General features: G+C 50.9%; 1 protein-coding gene and 1 pseudogene across 2 annotated transcripts in view; one reads left to right on the top strand and one right to left on the bottom strand.

Moving 5' to 3' along the window:
- The window catches only part of LOC308278388 (uncharacterized protein C3orf20-like), a gene marked incomplete at both ends in the record, with an annotated part of 38,644 nt that extends 14,576 nt beyond the window's left edge, over nucleotides 1-24,068 (top strand). Inside the window, 11 exon segments of the mRNA XM_080718141.1 lie at nucleotides 906-1,026; nucleotides 6,820-6,951; nucleotides 9,935-10,074; nucleotides 12,845-13,148; nucleotides 14,475-14,582; nucleotides 16,364-16,506; nucleotides 19,898-20,035; nucleotides 21,507-21,559; nucleotides 21,833-21,861; nucleotides 22,667-22,762; nucleotides 23,862-24,068. Coding sequence (XP_080574267.1) covers nucleotides 906-1,026; nucleotides 6,820-6,951; nucleotides 9,935-10,074; nucleotides 12,845-13,148; nucleotides 14,475-14,582; nucleotides 16,364-16,506; nucleotides 19,898-20,035; nucleotides 21,507-21,559; nucleotides 21,833-21,861; nucleotides 22,667-22,762; nucleotides 23,862-24,068 — 1,471 coding nt within the window.
- The window catches only part of LOC308278474 (mitochondrial intermembrane space import and assembly protein 40-like), a 207,554-nt pseudogene that overhangs the window by 66,074 nt on the left and 114,686 nt on the right, over nucleotides 1-26,794 (bottom strand). The gene's annotated exons all lie outside the window — the stretch shown is intronic.

Here is a 26,794-nt window from a genome sequence, read left to right as displayed (position 1 = left end):
TCCTCCTGTCTCAGCCTCCCAGGTCCTGGGATTACAAGCGTGCGCTACCATGCCCAACCAAAAGTTCTTTTTAAAAAGAAGAAGCATGCCGGGCGTGGTGGCGCATGCTGGTAATCCTCGCATTTGGGAGGCGGAGACAAGAGGATCAAGCAGGTTTGAAGTCAGCCACACTGGCTTAAGAGACCCTGTTTCCAAATAAAATATAAAATAGGTCTGGGAGTGTAGCCTGGAGGTAGAAGAGTTCCATCTCCAGTACCACAAAAAAAAAAAAAAAAAAAAAAAAGAGAAGCAAGCCGGGCGTGGTGGCGCAAGCTGGTAGTCCCAGCATTCAGGAGGCTGAGACTGGAGGATCATGGTTCGCAGACAGCCTCAGCTACTTAGTGAGACCCTCTGCAACTCAGTGAGACCCTGTTTCAAATTAAAGAATAAAAAATAGGGCATGAGGTGTAGCTCAGAGGTTGAATGCTCCTGGGTTCTATCCTCAGACCTGCAAATAAATAAATAAATATAAAATAAAAAAGAGAAGCATGTATTTTTGCCGGATGAAGGTTGATTTTGGTCTGGAGTCTTATAAGGAACCATTTTTAAAGAAAATGACTTCCTCTCATGTATAGAACGTCCAGCACCCATTTCGGTGCCTGATACCTGTGCGCCCAGATTCCTAGGCGGTAGAAACCAAATTCCTTTCTTTCAGCCACTGGATTTGGCCTGACAGTGATGTTATTTCCCTCAGATTGGCCGTTCCCTGCAGAATCCCCCTATAGCATCTACAGGTGTTACGGGGCCTCAGCCCCTGCTCCTGGGGAAAACATGGCTGTCTCCAGGACTCTGCTCCTCCTGCCTGGCGTCTGGTGCCTGTAGGGAGGAGGCCTGGTCACAGCCTCTCACTTCTGTGTCTCTCCCAGATGCCCCTACGTCTTGATCTTGAATGAGGAAGGTGGGGCCACCTACGACCAAAAGGGCTATGTTGTCCACAAGTGGAGCTGGGCCTCGAAGACGGAGACTTTGCTGTCCCTGCAGTACCAGGTAGGGCAGGCCGATGGGCTGGGCAGCGGCCTCCCGCGAGCTGCCTGGCATCGAAAGGCACAGGGCTGCCTGCAGGTCCGGGGCTTGTGGGCTCATTCGGAGGTTCAGGTTTGTGGGCAGTAGTCCAGGGTTGGCGGGAGTGAACTTTTCTTTTGCCAGCATACAGCAAGTATTTCCTAATACTGACTTTTTATTTTTATTTATTTTTTTAATTTTGGTGGTACTGGGGTTCCTGGAAGCCCTTCTATATCTGGGCTACACTCCCAGACCTATTTTTTTATTTTTGGAAACAGGGTCTCTTAAGCCAGCGCGGCTGGCTTCAAACCTGCGCAATCCTCCTGTCTCCGCCTCCCAAGCACAGGGATTACAAGTATGTGCCACCACGCCCGGTTAATACTGACATTGTGTGTGTGTGTTTGTGTGTGTGTGTGTGTGTGTGTGTGTGTAACTGGGGATGGAACCCAGGGTAGAATGACCACCTTGGCTTCCATCCCCAGATCGATCTGCAAAAAGTAAAGTCTGGTTTTCTGAAAAGACCATTACAGAAGTTGATAGCGTCGCTCTTTTCTACTTTTACCAGTGCATTATAAATTATATACCAGGGAGACTGAAGCGATACATTCAGGGCTGGGATGTGGCTCAGCGGCTAGTGCTTGCTTGGCAAGTGTAGCACCCGGTTTGGTCCTGAGTTCCTGAACAACAATAAAAAAAAAACACTTAAAAACAAGCTAAGAACAAGAAAGAAAGGAAGTGATACGATACCTTCCTACGTGCACGTATAACTTGGCGCATTCCCTTCCATACGACCCCGCTCTTCCCGCCCCTCGCTGAACGTGCTGGTGAGATTGGAAGTGATCGCTTCATACATGGCAGAAATGACCTGAACTGACTCTTCCCTCAGAATCACCCTCCACTCCCAATTCCCTTCTACTGTTTCTGGTCAATCTCTTCATTTATCTGGAGTCCCTTTAGTTTCCTATTTTTTCTCTAGTGTCCATATAAGAAACTAAAAAAAAAAAAAAAAAAAAAAAACCACGAAGATTTCCCCCCCATTCTTTTTGCTTTCTCCTTAGACTCTTGACTGTTTTCTTTGCTGTACAGAAGTTTTGTTTTGTTCAATCCTGGGGATTGAACCCTCAGGGTATTCTACCTCTGAGCTATACCCCCAGCCCTACTTTTTATTCTTTATTTTGAAACAGGGTCTCACTGAGTTGCAAAGGGCCTCACTGAGTAGCTGCGGCTGTCCTCGAACCGCGATCCTCCTGTCTCAGCCTCCCTAGTGCTGGGATTACAAGAGTGCACCACCACACCTGGCTCCCAGCCCTATTTTAAACTCTATTTTTAAGCCGGGCGTGGAGGTGCACACTTGTAATCCCAGTGCTTGGGAGGCTGAGACAGGAGGATCGCACAGGTTTGAAGCCAGCCTCAGCTACTGAGTGAGGCTCTCAGCAACTTAGTGAGACCCTGTTTCCAAATAAAATAGAAAATAGGCCTGGGAGTATACCCCGGAGGTAGAAAGCCTCTGAGTTCTACCTCTAGTACAACCAAAATGAATAAAGAAATAAACAAACAAACCCTATTTTGAAACAGGGTCTCACTGAGTTGCAGAGGGCCTCACTAAGTAGCTGAGGCGGCCCTCGCACCACGATCCTCCTGTCTCAGCCTCCTGAATGCTGGGATTACAAGTGTGCGCCACCACGCCTGGCTGCATGGAAGTTTTTGTTCCATTTGATGCCTTCCCCATCTATTGGTCCTCAGTTTTATTTCCTCAGAGTTAGGGCTCCTACTGAGGAAGTTTGCCAGTGACTGTGTGTTACAGAGTTGGTCCGGCATTTTCTTCTAGTGATGGCAAAGTCTCTAGTCTGATTTCTAGGTCTGGGTGCATCTCGAGTTGAGATTGTGCAGGTTGAGAGCTCGGGGTCGAGTTCACTCTCCCGCACGTGCTCAGCCTCTGGACTGTGTCCTTGAAGAGGGCTCACTCTTACTCAGTTTTTACCTGTTGAGTTCAGTTTGGATTTGGGAGTCAGCATGGCCGGTGCTCTGTCGTGGCACCTCTGAATCCTGGTGCATTTCCCTGAAGGGTACTGATACTCTTCTCGTAAGGGATGATGGGCTCGGTTGGATTCAAGCCACAGACTTTATCTCTTCTGCAGTGAGCAGCAGCTCCGGTCTCGGGTCGCTGTTTTTCTTCCTTCTCCAAGATGGAGTTCGCTACTCATACGTGGCTCAGGGAAGCTAGAGAGGTGGACGACAGTTCTCACAGAATTCTGAGCGCGTGCTCGCTCCCCCACCCCTCTCCTTTTTTTTTTTTTTTGGCAGGTCTGGGGATAGAACCCAGGGGCATTTGACCACTGAGCTATACCCCCTGCCCTATTTTCTTTTATTCTTTTTTTGTGTGGTACTGGGGGTGGAACCCAGGGGATTTTCTACCTCCAGGCTACACTCCCAGACCTATTTTATACTTTATTTGGAAACAGGGTCTCACCAAGTTGCTGAGAGCCTCACTAAGTAGCTGAGGCTGGCTTCGAACCTGCGCGATCCTCCTGTCTCAGCCTCCCAAGCGCAGGGATTACAAGCATGCACCACCATGCCTGGCTTTTTTTCTTTATTTTGAAACAGGGTGTGACTGAGTTGCAGAGGGCCTCACTAAGTAGCTGAGACTGTCCTCGAACCCACAATCCTCCTGTCTCAGCCTCCCAATGGTGGGATTACAAGTGACCACCACGCCAGCTTGGGCTCTCTTTTTTTTATTTTTTGGTGGGTCTGGGGATGCAACCCAGGGACATTCTACCTCCAAGCTACACCCCCTGCCCTATTTTTTATTCTCTGTTTTGAAACCGGGTCCTCCCAGAATTTTCTCCCTGCCTTCCTGAGAGTGCGGTTGCCCCCGGTTCTGATTTTTGGATACTTCAGGCTAGAAAGATGGTAAAGTTTTGTCCATGGGAGTTGCCCGTGAAGCAGAAACCCACCCCAGGCTGCTCTTTTTCCCATGTGGCTCCTCTTCAAAATCGGCTTCTGTTCTCTCTCCAGAGCCTTTGGGTCGTTGGTTTTTGTATTTCCTTCCAGTTTCTAGTTATCTGAGGGAGGCTGAGCCTTTAGGAGCTGGTTCAGCTCTACTGGAAGTAGAACCAGCTGCTTAGCTTTGAAGCAGAGGGAGGGATGCTCGATCCGGCCTTTGTTTGAAAGTTCAACACAAGAAGGCTAGACCAGTGGATGGACAGGTGGAGAGATTAGTTGAGGGTGGTTACTAGTTAGTCTTGACATGATTAAAAATGTTAGCAATGGTACTAGGGATGGAACCCAGGGGCCTTCTACCTCCAGGCTACACTCCCAGACCTATTTTATATTTTTTATTTGTAAACAGGGTCTCTTTAAACCAGCAGAGGCTGGCTTCGAACCTGTGCGATCCTTCTGTCTCAGTCTCCTAAGCGCGGGGATTACAAGCGTGTGCCATCACGCCCGGCTCAGCAACATACATATTTTGAAAGGCCATTTGTGTGTGTGTGTGTGTGGTACTGGGGATGGAACCCAGGGACATTCTACCTCCGAGCTACACCCCCAGCCCTATTTTTTATTCTATTATTATTATTATTATTATTATTATTATCATTATTGTGGTCCTGGTGATGGAACCCAGGGGCATTCTACCTCCAAGCTCCACCCCCAGCCCTATTTTTTTATCTTTTATTTTGAAACAGGTTTTCACTGAGTTCCAAAGGGCCTCACTAGGTAGCTGAGGCTGGCTGCGAACCACAACCTTCCTGTGTCAGCCTCCCAGATGCTTAGATTCTAAGTGTGCACCATCATACCTGGCTTATTCTTTATTTTGAAACAGGTTCTCACTGAGTTGCAAAGGGCCTCACTAGGTAGCTGAGGCTATCCTCGAACCGGGATCCTCCTGCCTTAGCCTCCCAAACACTGGGATTCCAAGTGTGCGCCATCACACTGGCTTTGAAAGGCTTTTTTTTTTTTTTTTTTTTTTTTTTTTGTGGGTCTGAGGATGGAACCCAGAGGCATTTGGCCTCTGAGCTACACCCCCTGCCCTATTTTTTATTCTGTATTTTGAAACAGGGTCTCACTGAGTTGCAGGGGGCCTCACTAAGTAGCTGAGGCTGTCCCCGAATCGCGATCCTCCAGTCTCAGCCTCTTGAATGCTGGGATTCCAAGCGTGCGCCACCACGCCCGGCTTTGAAAGGCCATTTTAATAAAAATAACTCAGTGGTATTCAGGCACAGGCGCTCGGGATAGAGGAGAGGAGGAGGGAATTGTAGATGATTTCAAGATGGCATGTGGGTAGAATCAGGGTCCATATGGCCTTCCGTGGGCTGACTGGGCTCAGTGGCACCTCTCTCTGGACTGTTGAGGGCACGAGATTGGGGATAAAGGCTAAGATGCAATGGCTGGCTGGTGGATGACCAGCCACTGCTGACTCTGCAATGCTCCAAGCTGAGACTGAGGGGAGAGGAAACGAAGCCGCCCCGGGAGGAGGGTAACGGGCCACAGCTGCACGGTGCTAAGCCATTCGCATGTTTTACCCCATAACATGCCTGTGATTTCAGGGCTTGGGAGGCTGAGCCGGGGGAACGGCAGGTTCGCAGCCAGCCTCAGCAACTTAGCAAGACCCCGTTGCAAAACTAAAACGGGGCTGGGATGTAGCGCAGAGGCAGATGTGCCCTGGAATTAATCCCAGCATCACCAAAATCAACCTGCGCACAGCACTCCAGGAGATAGATTCCGTTATGTCCCCAGGTACAAAGAAGCTAATCGTCTTCCGCAAAGTTGCCCGTGTGGGAAGTGGTACCATGGGGTCCAAACCCTGTGCCCTGCCAAGCTTCACTTCTGCATCCTTCCAGGAGGGTGGAAAGGGCCCGAGGACCCAGGAGTTGGTGATAAAAGACCACAAAAGAAGCAGTTATTAAGCCGGTTTTCTTAAGTGTGGAGAAAAAAAGAAAGAAAAGTGGGGGACCTAGGAGGCCAAGACTGGAGGATCGTGGTTCGTGAACAGCTTCAGCTACTTAGTGAGGCCCTTTGCAACTCAGTGAGACCCTGTTTCAAAAGAAAGAATAAAAAAATAGGGCTAAGGGTGGCGCTCAGAGGTAGAATTCCCCTGGGTTCAATCCCTAGTACTCCCCCCGCAAAAAATTTAGAGATACTTGCCCCCCCAAAAGGACACTCAAATTCTTCTGTCTTGTACTGAATTTCAGTCTAAGTGCTAGAAAGATCTTAGAAATCTTTTTCTTTTGTGGTGCTGGGGATGAAACCCAAGGGCATTCTACCTCTGAGCTACACCCCCAACCCTAGTTTTTACTCTTTATTGTGAAACAGGGTCTCACATGGGCTGGGCGTGGTGGCGCACGCTTGTAATCCCCACGCTTGGGAGGCGGAGACAGGAGGATCATGCAGGTTCGAAGCCAGCCACGCTGGCTTAAAAGACCCTGTTTCCAAAAAAAAAAAAAAAAGTATAAAATAGGTCTGGGAGTGTAGCCCGAGGTACAAGGGCTTCCAGGAACCCCAGTACCACCCAAAAAAAAAAGAAAAAAGAAAAAAGAAACAGGGTCTCACTGAGTTGCGGAGGGCCTCACTAAGTAGCTGAGGCTGGCCTCGAACCGCGATCCTCCTGTCTCAGCCTCCCGAATGCTGCGATTACAACCGTGCTCCACCGCGCCCAGCTCTTTACAAACCTTTAGCCCCAAGCCAAGAAGGGTATGATACTTCATGGTGGGTCAGGGAGGGGCGGGTGGACAACAGACAGAAGCAGGGCCGGCTGGACGCTGATTCCTTCTTCCCCTGCAGGTGAACGAGCAGATGAGGCTGACGGTGCTGGCCCAGGATTTCATCACAGTTACCTTCACGTCCCTGAATGAGGCCGTGACACTCAAGGTAACCGCTGAAAACTGTCCCCACATGATGGCGCATGAGAAGCAGGTAAGACGCCGAGGGCGGGGCCTCCAGGGCTCGCCCTCCTACCTCAGGGCCTTTGCTCAAGCTCGGCACCTGCTCTCAGCCAAGGTCTGACCTTAGAGCCACCTTCTCTGTGAAAGTTTCATTATCATTTAGGAGCCTTTCAGTCGTAAGTGGCAGAAATCAGAGCAGACCTGCTTAAACATCCCTCTCCCATGTAGCCAGACCCTGTTTCAAAATAAAGAATAAGCTGGGCGTGGTGGCACACGCTTGTCATCCCCGCTCTTGGGAGGCAGAGACAGGAGGATCGCGCAGGTTCGAAGCCAGTCATGCTGGCTTAGGAGGCCCTGTTTCCAAATAAAAATATAAAAATAGGTCTGGGAATGTAGCCCGGAGGTAGAAGGGCTTCCAGGAACCCCAGTATCACCAAAATAAATGAATGAATGAATGAATGAATGAATGAATGAATAAAAATAGGGCTGAGGGTATAGCTCAGAGGTAGAATGCCACTGGGTCAATCCCCAGTACTGCAAAAAACAAAACAAAACAAAAATAATAATAAGATAATAATAAGAAGAAAATGGAGTAGTAGTTGCATAGACCCTTTATACATTCTTCTGTGCACTTCGTTTGGGCACTTGGCAGTGAACCCAGGGCCATTCTACCTCCAAGATACACGCCCACCCTTATTTAAAAAAATTTTTTTGCAGTCCCTGGGGATTGAATGTCTCTGAGGATTGAACCCAGGGACATTCTACCTCTGAGCTACACACCTAACCCCATTTTTTATTCTTTTTCTTTTCTTTTTGTGGTACTGGGGGTGGAACCCAGGGGCTTTCTACCTCCGGGCTCTACTCCCAGACCTACTTTATATTTTATTTGGAAAAAGGGTCTCACCGAGTTGCTGAGAGCCTCACTAAGTAGCTGAGGCTGGCTTCGAACCTGTGTGATCCTCCTGTCTCAGCCTCCCAAGCGCAGGGGTTACAAGTGTGCGCCACCATGTCCGGCGTTTATTTTTTATTCTTTATTTTGAAACAGAGTCTCACTAAGTTGCACAGGGCCTCACTAAGTAGCTGAGGCTGGCCACGAACCTATGATCGTCCCATCTCAGCCTCTCAAGTACTGGGATTACCTAGTGGTGGCTCTACCTCTGAACCACACCCACAACCTAATTTATTTTATTTATTTATTTTTTGTGGTACTGGGGATGGAGCCCAGGAGCATTCTAATTCCGAGTGACACTTCCAGCCCTATTTTTAATTCTTTATTTGGAAACAGGGTCTCACTGAGTTGCAGAGGGCCTCACTAAGTAGCTGAGGCTGGCCGTGAACCTCGATCCTCCTGTCTCAGCCTCTTAAATGCTGGGATGACAAGTGTGCGCCACCAAGCCTGGCTCCTAATTTATTTTTTAATTTGAAACAGGGTTTCACTAAGTTGCACAGGGCCTTCTTAAATCGCTGACGCTGGCATCAAATCTGTGATCCTCCTCTCTCAGCCTTCCAAGTACTGAGATCCCAGCCCCTTCTGTGGAGTCTTTTTTAAAGTTTTTTGGTTTTGAAACAGGGTCTTACTAGGTTTCTCAGGGTCTCAACCCGATGCTAAGGCTGGTCTTGAACCGGCGATGCTCCTGTCTCGTCTTCACAAGCACTGGGATTACAGGTGTCCGGCCCATCCAGCCTTAACACACTCTGCTCTGTGTGTGTGCTCATCTGGGGCTGGTTCCTTAGCTACTTAGTGAGGCCCTCCACAACTTAGTGAGACCCTGTTTCAAAATAGAGAATAAAAAATAGGACAGGGGGTATGGCTTGGAGGTCAAATGCCCCTGGGTTTCATCCCAGACCTGCCAAAGTAAAATAAAAATACATTTTAATTATATATGATATATATTTTATATTATATAGATACATTTATACTTATATATTTATACATGAATATATATTTACATTTAAATATAAATACATATTTACTTCTTTTTTTTGGTGGTACTGGGAGTGGAACCCAGGGTCTTTTCTACCTCTGGGCTATACTCCCAGACCTATTTTGTATTTTATTTGGCAACAAGATGTCACTAAGTTGCTGAGAGCCTCACTAAGTAGCTGAGGCTGGCTTCAAAGCTGTGCAATCCTCCTGCCTCAGTCTCCCAAGCGTGGTGATTACAAACGTGGGCCACCACGCTCGGCTAAATATGTATTTAATTTTAATATTTAATATATTTAATTTTTATATTATATATTAATAAATTAAAATGTTAAATGTTTAATATATTTAATTTTATATATGGCCAGGGGTATAGCTCAGAAGCAGAATGCCCCTGGGTTTCATTCCCAGTAGGAAAAAAAAAGAGGAAGAAGAAAAGGATAGAGTCCCACAATCCCCTTCGCGGGCATGCCCCCATGACCTAAAGATCTCCCAGAAGGCCCCATTTCCTAAAGGACCACCTTCCAGTAGTGCCACCTGAAGGACCGGGGGCCAGGCAGCATCCATACTATATCCTGGCCGGGCGTGGTGGCCACGCTTGTCATCCCCGCGCTTGGGAGGCGGAGACAGGAGGATCGCACAGGTTTGAGGCCAGCTACACTGGCTTAAGAGACCCAGTTTCCAAATAAAATATAAAAATAGGTCTGGGAGGGTAGCCCAGAGGTAGAAGGGTTTCCAGGAACCCCCGTACCACCAAAAAATAAAAATAAAAACAAACTGTATCATGGCCCGCGCTCTCTAGGAGTCCAGCGGAGGAGACGGGCGCAGGCACGGTACCTGCCTGAAGTGCTAACTTCTGTGCTGCAGCTGCAGAGAGAGCGTGTTGGGAGTTGAGGCAGGGGCTATTAATCGGGAAAACCCTCCGAGCAGGGACGGCTGAGTCAGGCCTGAGCCACTGGGCTGAGAGGGCAAGGGACGTGCTCCGGGGGGAAGGCGCACACCTTCAAAGCGGAGCGAGCCCCGCCATCGCCGAGTGGGCGGCCAGCTGCTCCCGGGCCCGCGGGTCACTGCCGCCCTCGCCTCCCTCCAGCAGACCCACAGAATCAGCCGCGTGGACGAGAACATGACAAAGATGAGCCGCTCTCTGGTGGAGATCAAGAAGCGCTTTCAGAAGACGGCGACTCAGTTCAGGAACTCTGTCCTGTTGGCGGCAGGTGAGGAGGCAGAAAGGTGCGGGTGAACGGCTCGCCGCCGGTGCTGGCCCCAGTGCTGGCCGCCTGTCCCCAGGTTCAGCTCTTCGCCATCCCCATAGAAGACAAACACAGCAGTCGCCTCCCCGGCCCGTCACCTGCCTCGGCTCTTGGCCCATAGAACACCCCAGGCCCTGCCGTGTCTTTGTCTCTCCTGCAGTGCTGGTGGGTCTGGAAACAAGGGGACTCCAACTCCTTATCACCCCTGGCCTCTCTGGGGAGTTATGTCTTATCCCTAGAGACAGTACAGTGGTCCTCCGCTGGGTTCCCACAGCCTTTATATACACTGTTGTGACGATTTTCTTATTTGCCCATCTTCTCAGCCCCTCTGCGAGGGATCCTCAGAGGCAGGGAGCCCTGTCTTGGGTTGTCTGTCTATGCCCAGCATGCTCATTCAATAAATGTTTAGAAAGCAGGGCGTGGTGGCGCACACTTGTGATCCCAGTACTTGGGAGGCTGAGACAGGAGGATCGCGGTTCGAGGCCAGCCTCAGCTACTTAGTGAGGCCCTCTGCAACTCAATGAGACCCTATTTCCAAAAAATAAAGAATGAAAAATAGGGATGGGTGTGTAGCCTGGAGGTAGAATGCCCCTGGGTTCCATCCCTAGTACTACAGAGGGGGGGGGGGATGGAGGGAGGGAGGGAGGGAGGGAGAGAGAGAGAGAGATGGCGCACGCTTATAATCCCCGTGCTTGGGAGGCTGAGACAGGATGATCGTGAAGGTTCGAAGCCAGCTGCACTGGCTTAAAAGACCCTGTTTCCAAATTAAAAAAAAAAAAAAAAAAAAGCCCGGAGGTAGAAAGGTTCCATCCCTATTACCACCAAAATAAATAAATAAATAAATAAGATAGAAAAAAGAAAGATCGATCAATCGATAGATAGATAGATAGATAGATAGATAGAGTGAGTGGCTTCAACCTGGAGCCATGGATGGGTTCTCAGGAAGGAAGGATGCCGAGCCAGGGATGCAGGTTGAGTGCTGTGGACAACCCGAAGCTGAGAAAGGCGAGCCCTCTGGGAAACGTGAGCTCGCAGCTGGGTCTTGGATGAGACCTGGGTCTTGCACGGGGCCTGCACTTACTGACCCCAGACTGTAACAGGATTGGGGCAACGTGCTGGACACGGAGAAGGCTGGCCGCCTAGCGGAGACTCCGCAGGGGGAGAGGGGGGAGCGAGGCTGTCATGACAGGCTCCTGGGTTGGAGCCCAGCTGGGAGGGAAGGGCAACGCCGCGCCTTCCCGTCTTCCGTTCGCGGGTCTGATCACCATAGACTATCCCACGAAGAAGGCTTCGCATGTGGGAGACGGTTCACGATCCCAGCCAGCCCGACCAGAACCTTTGCTTGAGGTGTCTGGGAAGGAGGAAGAGACTGAGCTGGTGTCCTTGAGCCCTGCTCGGGAGAAGAGCAGGGTCCAGGTCAAAGTCCAGGTCAAAGCTGCGGTCTCGCCCAGGTTGGCTTAGTCAGAATCTGAAAACCAAGCCCTGCACCTCAGGAGCTGAGGTCCTAAGGGCGGGAAAGGCAGGAGGGAAACACAGTAACAAAGGAAGTCATTTCAGACTGTGGTCAGGACTAGGAAGAAAAAATACCAGGGACATGTGCTGCTGAGGGGGACTCAGTCCAGGGGCACCGCGCCTCTAAGCGACACCCCAGCCCTTTATTGTTTTGAAACGGGGCCTCACTAAGTTGCTGAGGCTGTCCTTGAGCCTGTGAGCCTCCTGTCTCAGCCTCCCAAGTACTAAGATTATAGGCGTGCACTATCATGCCTGGCTCTACTTAAATATTTTTTAATAATTTTTTTTGGTACTGGGAGATGGAACCCAGGAGCATTCTACCTCTGAGCTACACCTCCAGCCCTAATTTTTATTCTTTATTTGGAAACAGGGTCTCACTGCGTTGCAAAGGGCCTCACTAAGTAGCTGAGGCAGTCTGTGAACTGCGATCCTCCTGCCTCAGCCTCCCGGAATGCTGGGATTACAAGAATGCGCCACCATGCCTGGCTTCCTTTGATTATTTTCTACTGTTTCTATTTCTTTTTTTGGTGGTAGTAGGAATGAATCCAGGGGCATTTTACTCCCGAGCCAGATCCCCAGCCCTATGTATGTATGTATGTATGTATGTATGTATGTATGTATCTGTCTGTCTATTTTTTGTGTGTGGTACTAAGGATTGAACCCAGGGACATTCTACCTTTGAGCTCTACCCCAGCCCTGTTTTATTTTTATTTGGAAACAGGGTCTCACTTGGTTGATGAGAGTCCCACTACTTGCAGTGGGGTTGGGGATATAACTCAGTGGAACAGCCTTTGCGTAGTGTGCATGAGGCCCGGTGTTGTTCAATCCATAATAGAGGAAGGGATGAGGAAGGGAAGGAGGAAGGAAGGAAGAAGGAAAGGGAAATGGGGAGGAGGGAGCATTGTACTCGCTGGCAGTGGAGGGCAGGGCCGATGGTCCGATTCTGGGCGTGTCTTGAATGTGATTGGACAGGCTCGCAGGTGGATAGAGGGATGCAGGATGTGGAAGAAAGAAGATAAGGACCACTCTACCGAGCTCACTGACCAAGGGGTGGATGAACGAGTCATTGGTGCTCACTTCCTTTTAGCACCTGAGAACGCAGATGCTCAGGGAGACGCAGGAATCTTACCCAGGGCGGGGCTGCACCTCTTAGTGAGGCTGGGCTGGCATCAGCCTGGATCTTTGTTCATCGGGTACCCACCCACTCAGGACCCTGGCCACTATCCTCCTCCTTGCAGAGGGAAGATCCAGGAGATGCGCAGCCCCACCAGGTGGGTGCCCTCGCCCTCCGACTGCCCGCTGGTGCTGCGGAAGCTCATATGCAAGGAAGACATCCGCATGGGCTGCAAGTGCATGGTGAAGGTCCCCACGGTGTCTGACGTGGAGCTGGAGTGCTTCCTGGCCACACCCCGAGACCCCAGCCAGGTGCTGGTGTTTGGGATCGTCTCGGGCCAGAACCCCATGTGCACCGGATATCTGCAGTGGGTGCTGGACACGCTGTATCACCATCAGCAGCAGGGCCGGGCCTCGCCCTGCATCCAGGTTGGTCCTGGGCCCAGTGAGGAGGCCCTGCAGGCCAGGGGGAGGGAGGAGGCAGACCCTCAGTGCTAGCAGTGGCTGAACACCTGACCATGAGGCCACCTGCCTTCTGGTGCTTTCCTCCCCAGAACCGTTGCACATGATGTCTGCAACAGTTAGCAGGATACCTAGACACACTTGGGAATAAGAAGCAGATAAAACCACCATAAAAGCCGGGCGTGGTGGTGAATGCTTGTAATCCCAGCATTTGGGAGGCTGAGACCGGAGGATCACGGTTCGCGGACAGCCTCAGCTACTTAGTGAGGCCCTCTGCAACTCAGTGAGACCTGGTTTCAAAATAAATAAAAAATAGGGCAGGGGGTGTACCTCGGAGGTTGAATGCCCCTGGGTTGCATCCCCAGACCCGCAAAAAAAAAAAAAAAAAAAAAAAAACACCATAATAAGGGCAGCTCAGCAGCCACGTTAATGGCTCGGTGGCTTCCAGAGAGAAGGGGAAAGAGACCCTCTGTGGGGGCGCACGCTTGTAATCCTGGTGCTTGGGAGGCTCGGACAGGAGGATCACAGGTTCAAGGACAGCCTCAACAACAACTCCACAACTTGGTGACACCCTGTTTAGGGCTCAGACATGGAATATCCCTGGGTTCATTTCCCAGCAACACACACACACACACACACACACACACACACACACACACACACACACGGTGGGGAAAGACCAGCTGTACTCTGAACTGACCCGCCCTTACCTTGAGGTATGGGATCAACTTAGGTTCCTGCACTGGATTTGTTTTTGGTGGTCCTGGGGGTGGAACCCAGGGGCTCTCTACCTCCAGGCTATACTCCCAGACTTATTTTCTATTTTATTTGGGAACAGGGTCTCACTAAGTTGCTGAAAGCCTCACTCAGTAGCTGAGGCTGGCTTCGAACCTGTGCGATCCTCCTGTCTCAGCCTGCCCCCCTCCCCCAGCCTGCACTGGATTTTAAGGACTGGAAAAGGTCCAGGGGGAGCCAGGGGTGGAGGAATCCTCTGTGTAGAATATAGACTCTTAAATCCAGAAGCAGGTGCACTAGAAACATGATTCCTGTCTTCAGGCTTCTGCCTGTCCTCCCATGGCACAGAGCATCACGTTATGCAGCCTCAGACCCAGGCTAATGGGTGTCCCCTGTGCTGACGGTCCAGTGAGGGCCTTCCCCATCCAGGGCTCTGGGCAGACCCAGGGACACCCGCTGCGGACGGTCTTGGGCATTGTGCATGCAGGGCCTGGGGAGGGTGAGCCAAGGGCAACTTCTGGACGTGGGGTGAGGACTCCTGCATCTCCATCCTGGCAGTGCCATCACGACCCCTACCGCCTGCTGCGGTACGATCTGGAAGGCCCCCTGCAGAAGGACCTGCCACTGGTGATGAAGAAGTGTGCTGTGGTGCCCGGGATGATTCTGGTGAGCAGGGACTGGCCACCCGGTGCCAGCAGCTGCAGTCTCAGCACCCACATCCCCGAGGAGCCCGAGCAGGAAGATGGAGGGGCTGGGCCCGGGGCTCCTCTCTCTCTCCAACCAGCACCAGCTCGCAGAGCTGTGCCTGGAACTCCGCCTGACCCCCACGGCCGACAGGTGCATTGCAGAAACATGCTCAGCCAGGCGGTGGGGCCTGCCTGAGATCCCAGCACTGGAGGCTGAGACAAGAGGGTCGCAGGTGCAGGCCAGCCCGGGCAACTTAGTGAGGCTCTGTCTCAGAATAAAAAATTAAGAACTGGGCCGAGCGTGGTGGTGCACGCTTGTCATCCCCGCGCTTGTGGGCCAGAGACAGGAGGATCGTGCAGGTTCAAAGCCAGCCGCGCTGGCTTCAGAGACCCTGTTTCCAAATAAAAATATTAAGAAAATAGGTCTGGGAGTGTAGCCCGGAGGTAGAAGGGCTTCCAGGAACCCCAGTACCACCAAAAAAAAAAAAAAAGAAAAGAAAAGAAAAGAAAAGAACTGGGCGTGTAGCTCAGTAGTTGAGTGCCCCTGTATTTAGTTTCTGGTAACACATATACACACAGAGGGAGGGAGGGAAGAAGGAAGGAAGGAAGGTAGGTGGGTGGGTAGGTTGGTTGGTTGGTTGGTTGGCTGGCTAGTTACTATTGAAAACTTAGAAAATACAGTTTAGAAAATAGTGCTTTCCGAAGCCGGGCTTGGTGGCGCATGCTTGTAATCCCAGTACTTGGGAAGCTGAGACAGGAGGATCCAGGTTCGTGGCCAGCCTTAGCTACTTAGTGAGGCCCTCTGCAACTTAGTGAGAACTTGTTTCACAATAAAGAATAAAAAAATAGGGCTAGGGGGTGTAGCTCAGAGATAGAATGTTCCTGGGTTCCATCCCCAGAAGGAAGGAAGGAAGGAAGGAGAGAAAGATAGAAAGAAAAGAAAGAAAGAAAGAAAGAAAGAAAGAAAGAAAGAAAGAAAATGCTTTCCTCTTATCTAACGTGTGTGTGTGTGTAGTACTGGGGATGGAACCCAGGAACATTCTACACCCTCTCCCCTATTTTTTTATTCTTTATTTTTGAAACAGGGTCTCACTGAGTTGCAGAGGGCCTCACAAAGTAGCTGAGGCTGACCACGAACCGGGATCCTCCGGTCTCAGCCTCCCAAATGCTGGGATGGCAAGTGTGCGCCACCACACCTGGTTCCAACACCTAATTTTTAACCACGGGGCAAGAGTCCATCATTTTCTCTCTTTATATTATTTTTGTTAGATACTTGGGCCTGCCTTCCTTTCTTTTCTTGCCCTGTGCACCCCTGACCCCTTTAGCAAATAGTACTGTGCTGTATGCCCTGCAGAGAGGCTCTGGTCAGTCATCTGCATGCTGGACAGATGCCCAGAGGGCAGGAGTAAGGCATTGGCTCCTGGGGCCCTCACTGTATGAGAGGCGCTGAAGGGTGCACCCCTAAGAGGTTAGAAACAGATGGGGGTCAGACAGCTGAGGGAGTAGGGGAGCCTTCCGGGCAGGGTTAGGGTAATGTAACATTTGAACAGGTTGGCTTAGCGGGGGACAAAGGCTGGGCTGGTGGCGCTGTCTTCTAAGTTGGGGGCTGGGGCAGGGCCAGGCCCAGCCTCACCTCCTTAGGCAAATGGGGTAGGACAGCCCCCGCCGCTGCCACCAAAGGCCTGCACCTCACACCAGCCCACCGGCCCAACAGTACGCTGAGGGCCTCCCCTGTCCTGTCTCCTTCTCGTCTGCCTACAGATGTTTGCCGGGGGGAAGCTCCTTTTTGGGGGGCCTGTTTTGAATGGATACGGTTTAAGCAAGCAGAATCTGTTGAAACAGATCTCACGGGCTCAACAGGACTGCAAGATGGGCTACTTTCTGCCAGATGACTACAAATTCAGGTAAAGCAACAGATAAGTTGGGCATGGTGGAACACGTGTCATCCCAGTACTTGGGAGGCTGTGACAGGAGTAGCCAGGCCTGGTGGCACATGCTCATAATCCCGGTACTTGGGAGGCCAAGGCAGGATGGTTGGAGGTTCAGATTCAGCCTTAGCAACTTAGCAAGGCTCTCCACAACTTACTGAGACCCTGTTTCAATATATTAATTAAAGCTGGACATGGTGGCTCACACCTGTAATCCCAGTACTTGGGAGGCTGAGACAGGACGATGCAGGTTTATAGCCAGCTTCAGCTACATAGTTAGGCCTTCTGCAACTTAGACCTTGTTTCAAAACAAAACAAAAAAATCCAGCTGGGGATGGAGCTCAGAGGTAGAATGCTCGGCGCTTTTTCTCTTTAATAGTGAAAGGCAGCCTACAGCCAGTTGTGGTGGCGCACGCTTGTCATCCCAGTACTTGGGAGGCTGAGACAGGAAGATCCCAGGTTTGCGGCCAGCCTCAGCTACTTCATAAAGCCCTCTGCAACTTAGTGAGACCTTTTATTTTAAATCAAGAATAAAAAATGGAGCTGGGGGTGTAGGTCGAAGGTAGAATGCCCCTGGGTTTTATCTCCAGTACTGAAGAAGAAGAAAAAAAAGGCAACCTGTGTCTCTGCTACAGTGGGAAGGGGTAGTGAAAAGGCAGCCTGTGCCTCTGCTACAGTGGGGAGGGGTGGGGAAAAGGCAGCCCGTGCCTCTGCCACAGTGGGAAGGGGTGGGGAAAAGGCAGCCCGTGCCTCTGCCACAGTGGGAAGGGGTGGGGAAAAGGCAGCCCGTGCCTCTGCCACAGTGGGAAGGGGTGGGGAAAAGGCAGCCCGTGCCTCTGCCACAGTGGGAAGGGGTGGGGAAAAGGCAGCCCATGCCTCTGCTACAGTGGGAAGGGGTGGGGAAAAGGCAGCCTGTGCCTCTGCTACAGTGGGAAGGGGTGGGGAAAAGGGCTTCGCCGTCCCTAGTAGAGTGGTGGCCTGGGAAGGCCATGTGCCTTCTCGCTGCCTCAGCGTCTCTGTTGGGGATAGAAGTCTAGGGATCCTTTCACTGGATCGAGTTGTAGGGATTAAGTAAGTCAGCACGTGCCCCTCACTATTATCCCCTGAGAGATTGCTAGCTATAGTTGTTAGGAATAGAATCATCACTCAGATAAGTCCTGGTCCTTCATTCGTTATCTCCAAGGGTTCTAAAGGGCTTAACATTATGGCTACAACCATTTTCAATAATTTTCAAGAAACGCTAGACAAAGAATCCCAAAACCAGAGACATAAATAGGAACTAGACGCATACACAGATGGTCTAGGCTCTTGAACGTGGAACGGGGCGGATTTCTGAAAGAATGCACCAGTAGACCTGCACCGGCTTCCAGAATAGCCTCTTAGGTAGGTAGATGGCTTGCCCGTCCATGGGGATCAAAGGAACGGAATCTTTACAAGAAAACGTTGCTACGACAGCTGCTCCTGTGATCCCCCGGTGAAACAAACCACCCCGAGCTTTGTGGTGTAAAACACAATGGTCTGCCGTTATTTTCTTCAGAGTCCTGGGCTCATCTGCTGTTGTGGCTGGGCAGGGGTCTCGCTTGCGGTTGTAGTCAGAAGTTGGAGGCATTGCGTTACCCCAAAGGCTTGCTCATTCCCAGGCCTGGGGGCCCGTGGGGGCTGCAGCTGTATCACCTGCCGGTGGCTGCTCCAGGTAGCCTGGTCCCACGAGCCAGAGAGAAGCTGTATTATCTTCTGTGGCCTAGCCCTACATGCAGCTTCGAAGTCCCTAGACCCAGCCCGCAATCAGCGGAGGGGAATTAGAGTCTATCTATCAATAGGAGACGCACGCCAAAGAATTTGTAGACCTTCTCTCTCTCTGTGTGTGTGTGTGTGTGTGTGTGTGTGTGTGTGTGTGTGTGGTACTGAGGATTAAACCCAGGGGCATTCTAACCTCTGAGCAGCACCCCCCACCCTATTTTGTTTTTAAACATAGCCTCACTAAGCAGCTGAGGCTAGCTGCGAACCTGCAATCCTCCTGTCTCAGCCTCCCAAATACTAGTATTACAAGTGTGCCCGGCTGCAGTGTGTTTTACATTTTATTTATTTATTTATTTATTCATTCATTCATTCATTTTTTTATTGTGGTACTGGGGGTGGAACCCAGGGACATTCTACCTCTGAGCTGCACCCCAGCCCTATTTTTTATTCTTTAGTTTGAAACAGGGTCTCACTAAGTAGCTGAGGCTGGCCACGAACCGCAATCCTCTCGTCTCAGCCTCCCGGATGCTGGGATGACCAGCGTGTGCCACTGATCCTGACATAACTGCACTCTTCACTTGGTATTGTAAGACCCCCGCAGAGGGGAGACCCTCAATCAACCTCGGGATAAGCGACGACGGCAAGAACCACGAGAAACTCTACTTGATGCAAAAGCAGAAGGTAAGAATTTTTATTAGGGGGCCAGTGCACTGGGGCCAACTCGTATCTCACTTAAGAGCAGAGGAGTTCGGCCCCGAGTGACTGAAATTGAGGGTATTTATAGGGAAAAGACCACCAGTTAGGGGGGGTTTGGGCCAAGTTACATGCGTTTACAAAATATTACAGAATCATTTGAAAAAGTACATTCTGTTGTCAAGTGTTAGATAAGACACTAGGTGTAGTCTCAGCAGGTTCCCGGCACAGGGCGCGCTGACCCGGTCAGTATAGATAAGATGCTAGGTACGTTCCTGGAACAGGGTGGGCTTATTGCATAATTTTCATTCTTACGCTATGCTTCTTAAGCTACAAGCTGCAGTAATATACACTTTTTCTTTTTAACTATTAGCTGGCTGTTTTAACTATTAGCTGGCTGCCAGGGCTTGCGATTTTTCTTCTAAATGGGGCCTTTCAGTATTACGATATGGCTCATACCAGTCACTGGGGCTTAGGGCCCACCCTACCTGAGTATGACCTGGTGTCAACTAATTACATCGGCAGGGACTCTGTTTTCAATAAGGTCACATGCCAGGGTGCTGAGGGCTCAGATGTCAACATGTGTGCTCTGGGGGACACAGTCGGCCCTCAATGCCCGCATGATGACATTACTCCCTCGGCCTCCGGTCTCCTCATCTTTGCCCTACAGACAGAAACCTTCGTTGACCTGCAGGCATTGGCCGTGGTCGGTGTTGGGTGTGCAGATCTAGCCAGCACACGAGGGTTAATGCAGCCCTTAGCAGAAGCCAGGGAAGCCGACCTCCAGCCGCCAGGGCGGTCCATTTGCTCCTGGCCACTGTTAGGAGAAGTATTGATGCCTGTTTCTCTAAGAGGCTGAAGGGGCGTGAGGAGCACGCCCTGGCCCCCAGCATCTTTTGCTGAGCCCTGCCCTTCCCTTTCTCCCCCAACCCAGTGCCTCTACCTCTGTCCCGAGGCTGGAGGATCTTGACTCAGCTAAAAAAGCCATATCCGAAGACCTTGAAGGAATCTTCTCCTCAATGGCCTTGGGAGACAAGATGGAAAAAGATTCCTATCTCCAGATGGACACAAAGTAGGTGACCACGCTGGCCTGGGCCCCGTGGAACAGGCATGGCTCCAAGTGGGGTCCCCGGCTCTGCCACAGGCGCCCCAAACCACGCACAGGCTGCTGCTTTTGTAGCAAGACTCTACAGCCCAGACCTGAGTCTAGAAGGGTCGGGACTGCCTTCCTGTCTCCCTTCCAGAAACTTGTGAGTCCAGTCAAAAGATGACTCACAGCTGGGCACGGTGGTGCACACCTGTACCTCCCAGTACTTAGGAGGCTTAAGAGAACCTGTTTCCAAATAAAAATATAAAATAGGTCTGGGAGTGTAGCTGGAGGTAGAAGGGTTTTCAGGAACCCCATTACCACCAATAATAATAATAATAATAATAATAATAATAATAATAATAATAATAATACAATAAACTAAAAAAGTAAAAATAAAAAAATAGGGTGGGGGTGTAACCCAGAGATAGACGGCCCCTGGGTTCCATCCCCAGTACTAAAAAAAAAAAAAAAAAAAAGGCAGCCTATGCCTCCAATGGGTGAGGGGAGTGAAAAGGGGTTTGCTATCCCTAGTAGCTTGGTGGCCTGGGCAGACCATATACTTTTTTTCTGCCTCAGGAAAAAAAAAGGACAAAGCCAATCTCAGCAACTTAAGAGAGACTCTGTTTGAAAATAAAAACATTGAAAAGAGCTCAGTTTGAGCTCAGAGGTAGGGTGTCCCTGGATTCAATCCGCAGTGCTCAGAAAAAGAAAACAGAAAGAGCCTGGCGCCGTGGTGCACGCTTGTCATCCCTGTGCCTGGGAGGCTGAGACAGGAGGATCGCAGGTTCGAAGCCAGCCTCAGATACTTAGGGAGGCTCTCTGCAACTTAGACCCTGTTTCAAAATAAAGAATAAAAAATAAAGCTGGGCTTGGTGGCATGAGCTTGTAATCCCAGCATTTGGGAGGCTGAGAAGGGAGGATTACAGGTTCCAAGCCAGCCTCAGCTACTTAGTGAGGCTCTCAGCAACTAACTCAGTGAGACTTTGTTTCCAAATAAAGTATAAATTAGGTCAGGAGTATAGCCTGGAGGTAGAAAGCCCCTGGGTTACATCCCTAGTACCACACACATACACACACATAAAAAGAATAAAAAATAGGGCTGGGGATGTAGCTCAGAGGTACAATGCCCCTGGGTTCCATCTCCAGTACCAAAGAAAGAAAGAAAGAAAGGAAGAAAGGAAGGAAGAAAGAGGAAGAAAGAGTCCACTAAACTAGTGGAGGTGACAAGGGAATAGATCTTGAGTTCTGCAAAACTTGCATTTCTCAGGAAGACAGCAAAGCAAACCTATGGACAGGTAGAGTGCTTATAGGCATTGGCTGGCCCCAGGTGCAGCCACACCCAGGCCGCCTCAGCCAGGCCAGGGAGAGAGCGGGAGGGCGGGCTCTGGCTCTGCTCAGACAAGCGCTTCCCGCCCAGCTGCACCCATTTGCTTCTCTGTACTCTGATACGTAGGTTAAAGGAGCCTGGACTGGATCTGCGTCCTTCCAACGAAACCAGGAGGGACAGTAAGAGGGCCCCCCTTCCTGGAAGAAAGAGACTCCCAAGAAGTGACAGCAGCCGCCGCGCCACAGAGGCCCTTCCCCGCGCCTGCCCAGCCGCCCCCCACCCCTCAATAAACAGGCGTGCCTCCGGCGTCAGGGAGGCAGTGTCGTGGGTAGACTGAGGCAGGCCTGCTCTTTCTGGCCCCTCCGAGGCCAGAGGCCCTGGGCAGCCCTGGCCCAGGCCGGGCCCTTGGAAACCCGCTTCCCGTACCTCAGGCTTCCTCTGGGGCCCCCAAGGGAACAAGGGGGCCGAGCTGGGCAACGTGGTGAGCCTGGGGAGCCTCGGAGGAACCAGGCGGTGTCCACTGGCCTCCATGGGAAGGAGCATGGCCAGCCTCTGGCCCGGGCGGAAAAGATGGGGAGAGAGAAAAGAAAGAAGAGGGCGACAAAGAGAGGAGGCGGAACAAACGGGAGACAGAGAAGGAGGGAGGAGGAGGAAGAGGAAGAAGGAGGAAGAAGAGGAGGAGGATGAGGAGGGGGAAAGGAGGAGGAAGAGGAGGAGGAGGGGAAGAAAGGAGGAGGAAGAAGAGGAAGAGGAGGAGGAAAAGGAGGGGGAGGAAAGGAGGAGGGAAGAAGAGAAGGGGGAAGAGGAAGAGGAGAAAGAAGAGGAGGAGGAAGAGGAAAAGGAGGGGGAGGAAAGGAGGAAGAGGAAAAGGAGGGGGAGGAGGAGGAAGAGGAGAAGGGGAAGAGGAAGAGGAGAAAGAAGAGGAGGAAAAGGAGGAGGAGGAAGAGGAGTAAGGGGAGGAAAGGAGGAGGAAGAGGAGGGGGAGGAGAAGGAAGAGGAAAAGGGGAAGAGGAAGAGGAGAAAGAAGAGAAGGAGGGAGAGGAAAGGAGGAAGAGGAAAAGGAGGGGGAGGAAAAGGAAAGAAAATGAAAAGGAGGAGGGGAGGAAAAGGAAGAAGAGAGGAGGAGGAAGAGGAAGAAGGGAGGAAAGAGATGGGGAAACGGAGGAGGAGGGAAGAGGGGAAGAGGACAGCAGGGGAAGATGGCAGTGGGGATGAGGGTTGAGGGGACGTCCCGGGCCTTTCAGTGCCGCTCGTGTGCACTCGCGTGGCCCCGTGTCGTGGCCTAGGCCCCCTCGGCTGGAGTGGCAGGCCTGGAGAAGCTGCCCCGAGACCGCAGCTGGAGCTGCTGGTCCCCGAGAGGGCCGGGCATGGCGCAGGCCCGGGTGCAGCCAGGCTGCTGCTTCTGGGATTCCAAGAGCCACCTGCGAGGGTCCGCCTCTTTTCTGAGCACGGGAGAGTTGAGGTCAGGTGCAGTGGCATTTGCTGGTGTATTCTACAAAAAAGTATCTGTGCTTCCTCTGTCTTCGATGTGTTTTCAATATAAAGTTTTAGAGGGTTGGTTTTTAATCTTTGTATCATCTGAAGGTATCTTTTGAAGTAGACACGTGTCCCCCTAGAAGTGGATTGGAAGTGGCCGGCTGTGTTCTGACACCAGCGTGTGTGGATATTTTAGGGGCGTGATGTTTGTAAAGGGGCCCTGAGGCCTAGCCATTTCCCTGCCTCCCCTTGTAAGCACAAGGGCAAGACAGAGGCAGGCGGCAAAGGGTAGGAAGTGCCCTCTGTCCCTGCAGCGGGCGCATCTGCCCTCTAGGATGGAAGCTGGGCAGAGCAGTGCACACCTACAACCCCATCCTTGGGAGCATCGCAGCTTCGAGGCCAGCCTCAGCAGCTTAGCGAGACCGTCAGCAACCTAGGAAGACCCTGTTTCCAAATAAAATAAAAAGGGCTGGTGATAGCTGGGTGTGGGGTGGCGCACGCTTGTAATCCCAGAACTTGGGAGGCCGAGACAGGAAAATTGCAGGTTCGCGGACAGCCTCGGCTACGCAGTGAGACCCTGCTTCAAAATAAAGAGTAATATAGGGCTGGGGGTATAGTTCAGAGGTAGCAGGCCCCCTGGGTCCAATCCCTGGTACCACAACGACAAAAAAGCTGGAGGGGAGGAGGCTGGTGGTTTAGCTCAGAGGTAGAATGCCCCTGGGTCTAGTCCACAATGCTTATTTTTTGTGGTACTGGGGATGGAACCCAGGAACATTCTACCTCCGAGCTACATACACCCCCAGCCCTATTTTTAGTCTTTATTTTGAAACAGGGTCTCACTGAGTTGCAGAGGGCCTCACTAAGTAGCTGAGGCTGTCCATGAATTATGATCCTCCTGCCTCAGCCTCTCAAATGCTGGGAATACAAGTGTTCACCATCATTCCTGGCTCTGGCTGGAGCCTGGAGTGAATTGTCTTAACCTGCTAGCCTGGCTCTGGCCTTCAGACCCACCTGCTCACCTTGCTTATGTGGATGTGCCACGCCGAGGTGCCCCGCGGTCCCCACGTGCACTTCAGTGCTGGGGCCATCGGAAGCACAGACCTGTCTCAGAAGGGCAGGCCCCGGCCTCCCCCCAGCGTGTGCACCCCAGGGCGAAGATGCAAAGATGCTCCACATTCCTCCCCTCACCTGAGCGAGGTCGCTGCCCACTAGCCGAAAGGCTCCGGTAAATATCCAGCTACAAAGCAAATTGTTCTCTGGGGAGGAGGGCGGGCGGGCAGGGGAACACCCTTCTCCTTGGAAACGCCAGGAGAGGGAGAGGGGCTTCACCCCTCAACAGTGGCGCCCACAAGCCAGGCTTCATGGGAAGTCACTAGATTATCAGAGTCTTAAGCCCTTGTCAGCCAGATAACTGGTTTTTTTCTTCTCTAAATTCAGGAAGGTCCAAGGGCTTTCAAGGGCCTAATTCAAATGCATGCTCTAGAGGTGGTAAATACACAGCACTCAGGTAGCTACTGCACCTGTGACCCTTGCAGGCATCATGAATCGATCACCGCACATGGACTCAGGTGAGTTCATGTCAGGCCAAGACCCAGAAAGCCACTACCAGTCAATCACTGATCTTAGTCTCCCAGAAAGTAGCCCTTTCCCCAGGATCAGGGGGACTGATTCAGTATTTCATAAAGAAAAAGATTAAAGAGTGAGTGGCACGTAGTGGCATATACTTGTAATCCCGGCACTTGGGAAGCTGAGGCAGGAGGATTGCAGACTTGAGGCCAGCCTCAGAAATTTAACAAGACCCCTCAGCAGCTTAGCAAGACCCTGTTCAAAACATTTTTAAAAAGCTGGGCGTGGTGGCACACGCTTGTAATCCCAGCACTTGGGAGACTTAGACAGGAGGATCACAAAAGTTCGAAGCCAGCCTCGGCTACTTAGTGAGGCTCTCAGCAACTTAGTGAGACCCTGTTTCCAAATAAAGTATAAAATAGGTCTGGGGATATAGCCTGGAGGTAGAAAAGCCCCTGGGTTCCACCCTAATACCACACACACACACACACACACACAAAAAAAAAAAAAAAAAAGGGTCCTAGAGCTATATCCCCACCCTTGGTACTAGGATTTGAACCCAGGAGCATTCTACCCCTGAGCTACACCCCAGCCCGTTTTACCTTTGCTCTTGAATCAGGGTCTCACGAGATTCTTAAGAGTGTCGCTGAGTTGCTGAGGCTTGGCCTGAAACCTGGGATCCTCCTGCCTCAGCCTCCCACGTACTGCAATTATAAGTGTGTGCTACCATGCCCAGCTTCTAGCTCTGTTTTTGTCTTTTCATGTATATTTTTTGGTGGTAACTGGGGTGGAACCCAGGGGCTTTCTAACACCGGGCTACATTCCTAGACCTACTTTATATTTTTTTGGAAACAGGGTCTCACTAAGTTGCTGAGAGCCTTACTCAGTAGCTGAGGGTGGCTTCTAACCTGTGCGATCCTCCTGCCTCAGCCTCCCAAGTGCGAGATTACAAGCGTGGGCCACCACGCCCGGCGTTTTGCATCTTTTTTTGCATGCTGGGGATGGAATCCAGGCCCTCATTCATCCTAGACAGGTTCTTGGCCAAACACGGATTGTCTCACTAAGTTACAGAAGGCCTAAGTAGCTGAGGCTGTCTGTGAACTGCAAGCCTCCTGTCTCAGCCTTCCGAATGCTGGGATTCCAAGCGTGTGTGCGCCACTAAGCCCGGTTTATTCCTTATTTTGAAACAGAGTCTCGCTAAGTTGCAGAGGGCCTCACTAAGTAGCTGAGGCTGGCCGTGAACCTGCAATCCTCCTGTCTTAGCCTCCCAAGGACTGGGATTATAAGCGTGTGCCTCCAAGCTGGGCTGATAGGTCAATTTCTTTTTTTTTTTAATTTTTAAATACACTTTTATTGGTGCATTGTATTATTGTTAATTTATTTTTTTATTGGTGCACTGTAGTCCTACATCTTAATGGAGTACAAGATGGTAGAGGCATAGATGCACACATCACACATTTAGCCCTTCCCCAATTTCAGTTTCTTAATTTAGTAAAATTGCTGCAAGAAAAAAAAATAGAGCAAGCTTTACCTGGTGGCTCATGCTTAAAATTTCAGTAACTGGGAGGCTGAGTCAGGAGTATTGCAGGTTCAAGGCCAGCCTCAGCAACTCAGTGAGACCCTCTTTCAAGATAAAAAATATTTATTTATTTATTTATTGGTGGCACTAGGTAGGGGTGGAACCTAGAGGCTTTCTACCTCCGGGCTATACTCCCAGACCTATTTCATATTTTATTTGGAAACAGGGTCTCACTAAGTAGCTGAGGCTTGCTTCGAACCTGTGCGATCCTCCTATCTCAGCCTCCCAAGCGCAGGGATTACAAGCGTGCGCCACCACGCCCGGCTAAAAAGTATTTATTTTTGCAGTGCTAAGGATCGAACACTGGGCCAGTCTACCTCCAAGCTACACCTCCAGCCCTATTTATTTATTTATTTATTTATTTATTTGGAAACAGGGTCTCATGAAGGCGCTGAGAGCCTCGCTAAGTGGTCGAGGCTGGCTTGGAACCTGCGATCCTCCCATCTCAGCCTCCTCAAGGACCCGGATTAGAAGCATTGGCCACCAGATTCCTGGTATGGTATCCTTTTTACATACCTCTGAATTGTGAATGGGAATGGGTTTAATTGTCAGTAAAATGATGTGAGGCGGGCGTGGTGGCGCGCGCTTGTCATCCGAGCACTTGGGAGGCTGAGACAGGAGGATCATGCGGGTTCGAAGCCAGCCTCGGCCACTTAGTGAGGCTCTCAGCAACTTAGTGAGACCCTGTTTCCAAATAAAATATAAAATAGGTCTGGGAGTGTAGCCCAGAGGTAGAAAGCCCCTAGGTTCCATCCCCAATATAGCACAAAAATAAATAAGTAAAGAAAGAATA

The sequence above is a fragment of the Muscardinus avellanarius genome (genome assembly GCF_963383645.1).
Source record: "Muscardinus avellanarius genome assembly, chromosome: 22".
Classification (NCBI taxonomy): domain Eukaryota; kingdom Metazoa; phylum Chordata; class Mammalia; order Rodentia; family Gliridae; genus Muscardinus; species Muscardinus avellanarius.
The sequence above is the reverse complement of the archived record's forward strand: the minus strand, read 5'-3'. Positions and strand labels throughout refer to the sequence as shown.